At 35.3% G+C, this 13,743-nt stretch overlaps 1 protein-coding gene across 7 annotated transcripts in view; it reads right to left on the bottom strand.

Annotated features, from left to right (window-relative positions):
• The window catches only part of CNOT4 (CCR4-NOT transcription complex subunit 4), a 144,275-nt gene that overhangs the window by 19,841 nt on the left and 110,691 nt on the right, over positions 1 to 13,743 (bottom strand). For 5 of the 7 annotated variants that reach the window (XM_009203911.1, XM_009203912.2, XM_003896633.3 and 2 more), the window contains exon 10: positions 12,623 to 13,120. In XM_009203911.1, coding sequence (XP_009202175.1) covers positions 12,623 to 13,120 — 498 coding nt within the window. Of the gene's footprint in view, positions 1 to 2,849; positions 7,607 to 12,622; positions 13,121 to 13,743 lie in introns of those variants that run through there. The other 2 variants (XM_009203913.4, XM_003896635.5) reach the window with 1 other exon arrangement.

Raw genomic sequence — 13,743 nt, 5'->3', positions numbered from 1 at the left:
GGTAAAACACAGAGTCTAGAAGCAGCTATTACCACACAGCCCCAACAAGGAACAGACTAAAATTCTTTCAGCAGAGTAGGTTACTTATTCTGCTATTTTACCATTGAGATAATTAAAGAATGGTACTGGGTCACTGCATCATACACTTTAAAATAATTAATTGAATGTTACGTGAATTTCACCCACTATAAAAAAGAAAGAAAGGTAATGGGTGCATTAAAGGTTTTATAAATTATATAAGAGGAAAAAGCATTTTAGGATGTTGCTTTGTAACAGCACAATAGTGGGTCTAAGCACCCAACAGGAGCTGGAATAACAAAATTGTTATAAGCACAGTATGTTCCAGGGTCAGCTTGGAGCTTCCAGGAACCTTTAGAATAAAGGTAAAGTGGGCTAAGACAGTGAAGTCAATAGTTGCCTTAGGAAGTGTGGTCAAGAGGAACCTGGAGAAAAGGAACTGGTTCTCATGGTCAACAACTTCAAGCTGTTTTATGGAACATCTGGGTACTTCAGTCTATTTCTCAAGTGGCTTAGGTTACTTAGGCCTTAGGCTTGTTCTCAGTTCTAGGTACCTAAACTCGATTTCTCTATAACTCAAACCCAGAGAAGACTCTCTAAAAGACCAAAAAGCAGAGTACAATCTTCTTAATGCTTCTTGAATTAACAAGAGTGATTCTTTGGAAATAGCCCCTGACTAAGAAGTGGAAGGCTAGTATGACCAGCAATGTTAGATGGCTCGATTACAACTCACAGAAGCAAATCACAGGGTGGTAAGGAGGTCCAAGGAGCAGTGGCTTCTCAATCCATCAGCAAGGTTTCACAAACAGGATTCTTGAGCAATGATTTGTACTTTGAAGCATTATCCTTTTTAAATGTCACAGTTCATATTGCAGCTGACATATATGGAGTGAGTTTTAAAATACTTTATTAGAAAACTAAGGGCCGGGCGCGGTGGCTCAAGCCTGTAATCCCAGCACTTTGGGAGGCCGAGGCGGGCGGATCTCGAGGTCAGGAGATCGAGACCATCCTGGCTAACACGGTGAAACCCCGTCTCTACTAAAAATACAAAAAAAATTAGCCGGGCGCGGTGGCGGCGCCTGTAGTCCCAGCTACTCGGGAGGCTGAGGCAGGAGAATGGCGTGAACCCAGGGGGGCGGAGCTTGCAGTGAGCCGAGATCGCGCCACTACACTCCAGCCTGGGGCACAGACAGAGCGAGACTCCATCTCAAAAAAAAAAAAAAAAAAAAAAAAGAAAACTAAGGTTGCTTCCAAACTGGGAATATTTGCTATTAACTGACTAGGAGGAAAAAAAACAAAAAAAAAACAAAAAAACACAGTTGACCCCAGGTATCTGGGCTGGGGTTTTCACATCTGTGGATTCAACCAACCTCGAATAGATAATATTTTTTAAAAAACTGTGTAATTTATTAAGCATGCAGATTTTTTTGTCATTAGTCTCTTAAACAATATAGTATAACAACTATTTACATAGCACTTACATTGTAATAGGTATTAGAAGTAATCTAGAGATTATTTAAAATATACAGCCTGCCATATATGTGCAGGTCATATGCAAATACTACACTATCTTATATTGAGGACTTGAGAATCCGAGAATTTTGCTATCTGTGGAACCAATGCCCTACAGATACCTAGGGATAACAGTATACAGTATCCTCACCCTGCTCTACTACCTCTTCAGCAATTTTTTCCTAGAGGTCACCTCCTAAGTACACAAAATATAAGAAACAAGGGTAAATTAGCCCAATATTTTGTAGATTTTATTTATTCATATAGTACATTCTCTTTGGGGGAAATTATCAAAATATTTTTATAACCTGTTACAATAAAATTCTTAATTTATCTCTACTGTTCACCAATACCTTACTTTTAATTCTTACTTGATATATAAATAAAGCAGAATGACCTACCTAATCCAACTATGTAAGAAGAGATACTTTCCTTTCACAGGTGGAAGCCCATTTTTAAAAAAGCTTTCCAGTTTGCCTGTGAGTTTGGGAGAAGCTCTATTACCTGTAATAAGGGCTCCGCAACTACCAAACTCATCATACACCATACCTAAACCCTCTGTCTAAATCTTTCACATCATAAGTAACATTTCTACCAATTCCTCACACTCACTGGGGCTTAATTACTTACACCTGTCTCATCTCATCCCTGGCTTTTCCTGGTCCTCCTACCATGCTTTGAGGAAGGAAGTTTTCCTTTCATCATTTTCAACTCACTGGAAACCTGACCCAGGATTCCCCAGGTGCCCAACTGCGGATGCATGGAATTGCTTCCGGGCTTTCTACAATTCTCTCTCACATAGTTTGACTTCCTACACTCATGAAAAGACTGGAGGAGAGAGTATAAAGGGTTACAAAAGACAAGCTTCTTTCCAACCTCCAGCCCTCTCCTTTCTCTGGTTCTCAATCACCATTTAGCATTGAGTGGTTATCACAGTGACCACAGTCTCCCAGTTACCATTCCCTTAGCAACACTAACATGTTCTTTGTCATTGTCAAAATCTAAAATCATTCAACTCCCTTCCACATCACTCACACCATTTCTTCACAGGAAACTGCCTTAATAGACTCTTCTTGGCATAAGATTATGCATTTCATTGTGGTCTTCTTGAATGTCTCTATGTCTTTGTCTTTTTCCCCTTTTAACCAAACTCTCAATATTCGTTTTTTTCCACTCATGCTTTGTGCTAAACCAGAGAAACATACAAAACCATATATATTTGAACTTGAGAGATCTTTAAGCTGACTGTTACCTTGCTTTATATAAAAACATACAGCAACTATTTACAATGCATTTCTGGGCTTATTCTCATAGAAGACTTTTTTTTTTTTTTTTTTTTACATCTCCTTCTTTAACAAGCTCCCAATTCCACTTTCACCCGTTTTCAAACAATAATGCCTTTTAATAATTACTCATATGAGCCCTTTCATCAGTTCTCATCTTTCTCTTTCTCCAGGTTCTTCTTGCTCTCACAAATCACAGAGGACGATACAGCCCACCTCTCTTTTTTATTTGAGACGGAGTCTCGCTCTGTCGCCCAGGCTGGAGTGCAGTGGCGCGATCTCTGCTCACTGCAAGCTCCACCTCCTGGGTTCACGCCGAGGTTCTCCTGCCTCAGCCTCCTGAGTAGCCAGGACTACAGACGCCCGCCACCATGCTCGGCTAATTTTTTTTGTATTTTTAGTAGAGACGGGGTTTCACCGTGTTAGCCAGGATGGTCTCGATCTCCTGACCTCGTGATCCACCTGCCTCGGCCTCCCAAAGTGCTGGGATTACAGGCGTGAGCCACCGCGCCCGGCCACCCACCTCTCTTAAGCTAACCCACATGCTCCTCTCAGGAGCTTATCTCTTCCCACCAAAGACATCTGTCATCCTACTGAATGAGCTATCTTCTCTTCAGCACTGCCAATCTCTTCCTCTCAGTTGGCTCTGTATGGTCTGCCTTTAAATATTTAGGTTCTTCTTCTCCCTTATATTAAAGCAATGCCTTCTAAGATCTACCACCCACCTAGTTAGCATCTTATTTTTCTCTTCAACTTTGTTGTCAAATGTCTTAACACTAAGTAGTCAATGATTGCTGCATACATATTCTTGACATTTCCTCATTCATCCTGAAACGATGGGCTTCCATTCTGTACCTTTCTCTGAAAGTTACAGTTTTAAAGATCACCAGAGATCTAACCAAATCTGAAGGCCTTTTCTCAGCTCTTATGCTTTCCAATTTCTAATTCATAGTTCTTCTCCATTCCAACCACTACTGTGCTAGTCTAGGCCAACTTATTTGCACTGGCCAGCAACGGCATATTACTGGAATTACTTTCTAACTGGTCCTAATTGCAATCAAATCTATTACCCAATTACTCTTCTTAAAATGCTATGATCAAGCTACATTTTTGCCAAGAACTTATAGTTCTCTACCACTGACCACATTCGCATCAAGACTAAACTCTTCTCCCGGTTTTCAAGGCTTTAAGCATACTTATCCAAGCTTACCTGTACCTGAATACCTCAACTGATCTCCTTACTGCCCTATCCCAACCCCTACAGGCCACTGTAAGATTTCAAAGCAACTGCAATTTGTTCCTTTCTCTTGTCTTTCTGAGGCAATGCCTCTGTGGGAGCACCTATGGACCTGTGTCACAGCAGACCAGAGCTCTGGCAGTCTTGACAGTGCCTGGAACACCGTACAAATAGAAGCCATGTCAGTGGAAATGTGCAGAGGTAAAATGCATTAAAGTTGTTTTCTTTAATGGAACACCTACACAGAAGGCTCTACTTAATTCCCAGGATGCTAAGAGAAAGAGACATGAGCTCACACACACGTGGAATAATGAACGTATGTCTTTCCTAGCAAGGTTTTTTTCACCTCCCTCCAAATTATCATAAATTTTAAAATCTGAAATATAAGTATTCAATACCCTTTGTTGCCACTATCAGAGCAGTTACTGAGAGATGATAAATAATAAAATGAGTCTGGACTGCTATGGTGGTTCCTGTGATTAAAATATTATCAAGACCTGATAGAAATAATGTGAAATATAATTGTCACTAGAATTATCCTTGATGATAGGGTCCGTATTTTACTCAACCTTATATCTCTCAAGATCTAGTTCAAGTCACTATACACAATAGGTACTCAAATATTTAATTAATGCTTTGTCAAAATAAGGGGAGAGTACACAAAAGTGACATGTGGAAAACAAAAACTCAATAATAGGATGAAAAGGAAAGCATTATTAGTCAGAAAAAATATTTTCTAATGGAATCTTAGAGAAAATAAAGAGGCACTTATAATTCATCATACAACTAAAATCATTCAGTACAGGACTCTATTCCCTAAAGTGGCACTAAAAACATTTCAAGGCAGCTGTTTTTTTTTTTTTTTTTTTTTTTGATAGGAGAAGCGTGTCACCAAATCCTTCACAAATCTAATAACTATGGATCTTCTCCCCAGAAAAAAATGGACATATGTACATGCACACAAACCCACAATTCTGTATGTACTCTCAAAAGTCTGTGCTCCAGGTTAAAAATTCCTATGTTAAGGGAAAAGCTAGTCACTTTATAAAGGTTAAGGGTATAAAAGTGTATTAAGTTTGCCTTGCACATGATGCATCATGCAGGAATTTAACAACAACATCAAAACCTGAAGCTTTTAAAGAATTTGTCATTCTTCTGTCATTTTGGTTTCAATTTGCTTGCTATGTGAAGTGCTGGCTTCTTTTATGTGTTGTACAATTTCTTCTGTCCTTTAGTGTAAAATTAATTATGACTATGATTTTAAGACTTCAGTTTTTTAAAAAAAAATATTTAAATAAAATATTAGGTAAGCAAAAAGGTGAGGTCTAGGGATTACAAAGTGAGTCAAAAGATCATGTTTAGCCATTCTATGTAAAAATTTAGAAGTCAAAGTCTAATTGCCCAAAAAGCATTTTCCTGATTTATGGTGTGCATGTAAGTGGGAGTGGGGAGGAGAAGCAGGCAGGGAGATCATTTTGGGATTTTATTTAGGGCTCTGGCAAATCTGGGCAAACTACCTGATGATTTTTCCGCACTGGCTATGAATGAGAAAGGAAAGAAGCCTCATTTAACAGGTATACCTCTCAACACCAAGCAGCAAATGGAACTAACCACTTGGTATGGCTTTGTAAGAAGATCCAGGCAATGAAAGGCTAACACTGAAGGCTGGAGAAAGCTTTGAGCTAGTAGGCATCATTATAAGGAGCCAGAGTTTGTTATAACAACAAGGCCCAGGAGCCTCAGCCCCACAGGAGACGTAAGTGAAGTCCTGGCCTCTTACAGTAAAAATGAAAACCATAATTAAATTAAGCCATAGTAAAAGGCTGATGTTTAATAAGTCTACAGTATTTTCTTGGTATTTTCCAAATTGGCAATGTTCTTGTAATGTCTTAAAATCACTTCTAGATAGAAATTAGCGATTGATATTTACGCTGAATTTTACAAAAATAACTTAAATGGCTAGACAATTCGCTGCTTCTACAGCCTCAGTTAACCAAATCTAAGGATATCTAAGAATAGATTTTTGTTTACCTCACTGTACCTTGGGATAAAGTCATTTAATTTTCACATTATATCTAGTAGTAATCCAATTTTATATAGAGGTAACCTTGAAAACTCCAACATTGACATTAAGTACCATCTCCTAATAACATGTTCTATTATTATTTTCAATCTCCAGGCTTCTTTTTTTGTATTCACATTATCCCCTTTCATACTTTTTTTTTTTTTAAACAAATTAAAGCATACCTTTTATCACAACGGTTAAAATATCAAAAGGAGGTGTGACTTTCCCTTTCTTCCCAGATGCTTCATTTAGGCAGAATATGGCCATGTTTTCTGAATCAGCTTTTGTCCATTGTTCCGAACTAAGTACAGTTTCTTTTCTTTTATTATCAGTTTTAAAACTATTTCAAGAAATGTATTTTCAGAAATATCACTTCACATTATGTCCTAATAAAGTACTCCACTATTCTCTTGATTAAAATTATCTGTTACAATTTAGGTGGCCTAATTTTAGAGGACATCCAATCTCTTCTCTTCTGCCTTAGTCTCATTCTGGTCAGGTACTTATAATATTATCTTATTATCACATTTTAATTATTAAACAATGAATTTCCAAAACAATATCCCACAGAATTACTGTTTGTTCAGTAACAATGTTACACTACCATGGTTGCTTTTCACATACAATGTTTACTCGGTATTCAAGTTTCAGATAAGTCAACTATAAACTGAAGTTCTGTTTTTGAGGCATTTCCTGGTATACTAGGCAGTGCATTAGAAAGAGATTATATTGCATTTAGGCTATAATTATCTTTTAACCATCTACGCATAATTAACAACCATTCAAAAAGAAAGTGCAAAAGTGCAAAAGAGAAAGAACAAAACAGTTTCTACACATGTAATGCATATTATAGGATATAAATCTAGACAACTAAAAACAATCGCCAACAATATCCTTCTGAGCATTAAATGACACCACCGATTTTGTTTTATATGTATTCTTTCTTCTCAAGTATTCAAAGAACGCAACAGACATTATCTTGTTAATTTTCAAATTTTTCAGGAGATTAGGATATTATTTTTTCACAAACCAGAAAAAAAGGTACTACCATTACCTTTGTATAATTTTTCAATAATAGAGCCAAAATAAGAACAATTCTAGCTAATCTCACCTGGGATCTTAGTACTACAAGTTTTGTTTTTATGAGTTAGAAATAGTATCACTCATGAGAAACAATGCCAAAATTATTATACTAATAAATTATGTTAAAGGCCTAAAGAAGAAATACTTAAGCAACTATGAGGTAACACGCTAGCTGTAGGCATCAGGAACGTTTATATTGGCTCTTTTGGGTGTATACATTAAATGCAAAATCATAAAGGAATCATGCAAAAATCCAGTTGCCCATGCAAGCACCCCAGAGTCTAATCCTCTCCTCTCAGTTCTGTTGTCAGGCCACAGTAGTGTGGAGACTTGTAGGCTGCTGTCCTTGTTGTAATGAATGGGAAGAGGCTGACAGTGGCATGGTCGAAACCTTCACCTCTTCTTCCCCTGTGGAAAAGTCAGTCATGGTCTAGTTATGGGTGACTAGATTTGTTAACAGTCCCTTTAAAAATGATTTCAATATTTGGAATGCTGATACATATATAAAATACATGCTTAATGTTTGGAATCCAGGTGTGAAACAAGACATGAATTTTAAAATATAAACTTATCAAGTACCTGGAAAGTAGTTATATTCTAAATATATCCTGAGTAATATTGTGTCAGAGATAAGAACAAATATAATAGATTTAGATTATAAATATACTACCAAAAAAAAAAAAAAGACCAGGAAAGCCATTCTTTTCCAAGCCAATTGGACCTCTTATAGATACTCCTAATAAATGGTAAATATTAATAGTATTTTGTGAAAAAATTAAACCTTGCTTTACAGAAGTGAAAACTGATTTTTAAAAGAGAAAAATTATAAATCCATGTTTTAAAAGCATAAATTATGTACTAGAAAAAAATGAAATAATACCTATAAATATTAACTTAGTAAATTAACATACAGCATCTGAAAATTCAAGTTTACCTTTGAAGTAACTGAAAAAATAGTAAAATGTTAACAGTACAATGATCCAATTGACTGAAAATGAGATGACTACTTCTAGGTCAGAGAATCATAGATGAATGAGATCAGTTCTCCTGATTATAACTGATAATTATTTGACTACAAGTGACTTGTTTCACACATGACTCAAAATTCAATCAAGTCACTGTTAAAACAGTTCATAAACAAAGAAAATTTAAAGAAAAATGCCCTCTCAAAAGTAAAGTTTAAATTTACAAAAGCATGAAAAAAAAAAAAATCCAATCCTAAACAGTTTCAAATTTTTGAGGTATATCTTGAAACAACAATGCTTACTGACTTATGTTTTCCAAATAATTTTTAACATCATGGAATAAAAACAACTTGGCAGAGTTTTTTTTTTTTTTAAACAGATCTGCAAAATTACATTTGGAAAGATAACTGACAAAGCAGAAAAAGAGTCTGTCAATCCATATAACAGGTGATTTTGTAGTTTTTCAGTAAATTGGCAAAGATTCTTATAGACCCCAAGTACATAGCAACGAGGCTGTGTAAAGCAAATTTTAGACTAGAGTTCTTAGTGAGAAAATGATATTAATAAGGACTAAGAAAGAGACTGATTTCCATCAAGTCGATAAACTTTATTTTGTATCAATAGGCCATACACCCCTGAGCTGGGCCAATTTGTCTCATGAGTTGATACTGTTGATAAAAAGGGACTTGCAAGTGTGTGAGAGCAAAAATCAATTACCACGGGAAGAAAGCCAAGTTAAAGTACATGCCAGTGATCTTCATTTATGAAGGAGGGCATCATTGTAGTGCAAAAACATTTCCATTGTTGAATTTAAGATCTAAGTTCTTATCCTAATTCCACTAGTAATTGAGGTATGTGATCATTAACAAATTATTTAAGCTTTCTGAAACACAGCTTTGCTATTCCTAAAATGAAGGAACTGGACAAAATAAAGTCACTTTTTAGGACAAGGTAAATAACTTTTTAGAAAGAAGGCACATGGTTCCAATAATAAAGAAAAGATCTGAATGAATTTACTATACCTGCCCATGAATCAAAATTTCCCCCAAGAATATTTATTTCAAAAATCTTTCTAAACTTAGTAAACCAAATGCTGCTAAGAAAGGTTTCACCTAATTAAGGAAATAACTACTAATTTTAAACACAAAAAAAGTTTTCTATTAGACCAAAAAAAAGGGAAGCTGCATTTCTGTCAAACCTCTGGCAACTGTTTTTCCCATGATAGGTTTCAGATATATCAATCTTTAATAATTCACTGAACAAACCAAAAATAAAAATTTAAGTACAAATATATAATAGGTAGACATTGTATTTGTATGACATGTAGGTGACTGCCGTCTCTGATTTGCTCGTATAGGTCAGAGACCATATTTTGCTCTACATATTTAGAGAATAAATATACATGCCTTTCCAGAGTGTAGAACTAGTTTAAAATATTGTCTAAGTATATCTTAAAGTAGCAGGTCCCACTGAAACAAGTATGTACTCTCTCTATTATTGAAGCATTTAGTGACAGCTGCCCTGTGTAAGGTATCATGATAACTGCTAGAAGATACAAAGTTGAATCCGTTTCAATAGTTCAACTCAGGTGCAAGTGAGTTACAACTGGTGCAAGTGAGTTACCTAGGTATTAAATTGCTTCAAATTAGACATAGTTAAGATGTATATAGTTTTCCAGGTTTTCACTTTCTGTCATTTATAACAGTTACTGAAAATCCTAAATCTTCTGGCTACAATTACACAGCTATTCTGCTCTGAGGCTTAGCACATTCAGTTTCCTGAGGCATCTACCAAATATTTATAATCCATGAGAGGATTCTGGTGTGTAAGACTCTTGATAAAAAATTTTAAAATGTTGGTATATTAAAACTAAAATTTCTCTAGTCATCAGAGCCTTAAAAATAACCTTATAATAAGCTTAACCATAAGTCACCATTTAAATACCAAGAAAGTCTGCATAGCCTGAAATTGAAAATCCAAAATAAACTCTCCCACCCCCTACCAAATAGAACAATGATTCAGAACCTAAAGTTGGTAACTACATTTTTAGCATCTCTGAAAAAAAAAAGTTTTTAATGCTCTATGGTTGAGTATATGGTAAAAATTTTAAAAATCAAAACAAAATTCACAAAGATAGGACCATAATTTAATGCCACATTTTTCCCATAAAGCATCTACTTGAGATAAAGATTTTAAATAACCAACACAAGGACAACTAAACTTACTAATCAGCGATTTCTCATTACCAGTGTGGCATTCTGAGAATATTGGTTTGAAATATAAGGGTTAAAACTACTCTTCGGTGCTAAGGAATAATATGATGACTATGAAATTGGAAGAAAATCAAAGATCATCATGTAATAAGTCAAATAAAAGCACAAAAAGAAGACAGCTAATAACTAGAATCCCATAAAGGCATCCTACTTAGAATCTAATAACTTAGAATCCCATAAAGGCATCCCATAAAGGCATCATCCCAAGTCCATGCCATTTTGCCTCATTGTCAAGAGTTTCTCGTCTTCTCATTCATTATATCTATACCATTTAAGAAGCATCTCCTGTTATAGGACGTAGCTGTATTACTTCTCAGTGTAATGGCATATTAATTCCTGCCTCTATGCCTTTACTCAGGAGGTTTCCATCAACATAAAAGGCCTTTTCTCTTCCCCTGCTCCTAACCCAAATCTAAGATACGATAGTAGGGATCAATTCCTACTTATTCAGTGAAGCCTCCCCAAGAATTACAGGGTACATTGATGTCTCTCAGATTCCAGTATCATACATATAGTTACCACTTTCATACATTATTTTAGTCTCTTCAACTATACTTTAAGTATGTGGAAATTTTATCCATATCTTAAACATCTTTAATATTTCCCACATGGCCTAATTCATTGATGGGCAAATACGAACCCTCACATTCACTGTAATTGGTCTAATTTTTAAATGTTTGATGATTTGGGGGAACTTAACTTTAACTTTTAATGAATGTTATAATTGATTATGAGAACCACTACTAGTAATTAAAATGCCACATTTCTAAATGATTAAAGCAAAATGAAAGAAAATTACATTCTAGTATGCTATCTTGAATGGAAGGAAATAATAGGAGTATCTGGAACTGAACACATTGTTTCACAAGTATCATGTAGAAGAAGAGGACTGAAAAATGTCACTCTGGGTTACCTACTAACTACCATAATTAAATGAACAAATAAGAGTCCCATCACTGTGCAAGTCACTACATTAGGTGCTACCAGGCTTATGTAAATTAACTTCACTGTATCAATAGTTAATTTCACTATGTCAACAGCCACAAACTATACTCTCTTAACCTAGCTACTTGTCTAGAACATGAAATATTGTCAGTCCCAAAGGGAATAGGGATAAAGAACTTTGATAGACCTCTGTAAATTCATCTATCAACTTTGATAAAAACAAGAGAGTAAACACCTTGCTGCTGATGAAAGCATCCTATTACGATAATACTGTGCCATGCCATACCTGACAAGGGATAACAATAAATTGTATGAATTATGTGAAGAACTATTCTAATAGAGTGAGAAACTATTGTACTCTACTTGAGAGAATCATTATTCTATTTCACTTGAGAGAATCAGGAGAGGAACAAACTTTTTTTTAACATCGTCTCTAAAGCCAAGGTTAAATGAGAACACTATTAACAAGAATGACTCCCTTGGAAAAAGAAGATACTTCATCTAAAAAATGTTATACAGAATCTTAAACCCAAAAGTTCTGAAACCTTCAAGGGTAGCAGTACAAAACCAGAAGTATTTTGTCATCAAACTTACATTACCTTATATATACTTCATATTTTTCCCTAGAAATAAAAACATGGTGGCAGATCAAATGGGAAAGTAACTTTCCTTGAACAATTTCTCTTTCACAAAAGGTGTATGTCTGAGACATATGATATGCTTGTAAAACATTAATAATGAGTTCTCAAGTACTTTATTTATAGCTCAGTTTTGATGTGTGTGTATGTGTGTATCAGTCAAAACAAGTAACTGCCAAAAGTGGATAGAGAGTGGCTTTATCCCTCATGCTCTCATTAATTATCATTAAAAAAAATGTTCTTAACCATTTTACTTTAGAATATAAAATCTTAATTTTCACCACGGCATTGGACTTTACAGTACCATAACTTCAGAGACCATTTTCTTCTTTTTCATTTAAATACCATAGAAAGTTTGGTAATTATCCTATTAAGTAAAATGCTTCCAAACAATAAGTATAATACTCCACCATCCTTATAAAGCTCAATATTACAAGGCATCCATCTAATGAAAAATATATTTTAGATTATGATAAAGACTAATCTTTCATAGAAATTTCCAAGATATTAATACTCTGTTATTCAACAGCTCCTTCCCTATCCACCCAACAACCTGAAAATATGAGTTATTCAAAAATTCTCAAAGGCTTTAAATGAACCTACCTGCTACAGGGATCCCTCCCAGACCTGTGTTGTGCTGTGGCGGGAGATTCAAGTCCAAGAAATTACTATTTGAGGTGGGGTTTGCTGTGTGGTTCAAGTGCATGATGCTATTGCGTGGAAAGGCCATCCAAGGATAGCGGGTTGCCTGGCCTGGAAAACTGAATGAATTATAAACCGCTCGGTGCTGCTGAAATTGAGGGAACCTCTGGGGCAAGACTGAAAAGGTACTATTGAGAGAATTGGCATTTGTAGCTGCAGCAGGATGCAGGAATCCAGAGCCTGGACCTTTGGCGGTTGTAGTGTGTGAAGAGGAGTTCTGAAGAGATGTGGGTGAAAGGGAAGGTTGGTCTTGAACGGACAGTTCCTTCTCAATCAGGTCTGCTAAGGCTTTTCGAGTGACATCGAAGGGATCAAAACCCAAGTCATCCTCTGGTTGTTTAGAAGAACCAAAGCCAAAAGCTGCTTGCCAGTCTGTAGAGGATGATACTGGGATTGTTTCTGTTGGGAGGAAAAATAGTGATGAATATCAGATACACAGCTCACTTTCGTACTTAATAAGTACCCGCGCTACTGAAAGTTAAACATGTCATATTACAAATTAAGTACGTGCAAAATCTATGTGCCTTCTTAGCACATTAAGATCATAGAACTACAAAAGGCCTTATATACTTCTAGCAGTTACTTAACTCTTAAGCTACTAGCTTCAAAAACTGAATAATACAGACTGATTTTGCTAATCAAAGGAAAAAATGTACTTGACACTCCAATTATACTCTCAACCATTCATAATCAAAACCAACCTAAGTCACTTCCATGAAATAAAATAATAAATATAATTTAACAGATTTTAATTAAAGTTTATTTTTTAAAATGTATTTATCAAAGTACAAATAATTTTGAATATATGCTTTCTATACTAAGAAAAAATACAATTTAATTAAAAATTATTTATATTAATCCTTATAGTTTTTTGGAATTTTCTGCTCTGTAGGTGCTGTTGTCAATATTACTTTTATGCCACCTTTCATAGTAATGAGAGAATTTAGAATGGATAAAAATGGAAATGGTTCAAAAATACCATTTAGTAGTAACATAACTGTTACTACTAAATAACTTACATC

Source organism: Papio anubis, chromosome 4 (assembly GCF_008728515.1).
Source record: "Papio anubis isolate 15944 chromosome 4, Panubis1.0, whole genome shotgun sequence".
NCBI classification, from domain to species: domain Eukaryota; kingdom Metazoa; phylum Chordata; class Mammalia; order Primates; family Cercopithecidae; genus Papio; species Papio anubis.
Note: the sequence above shows the minus strand (reverse complement) of the source record. Positions and strands in the feature narration are given on the sequence as shown.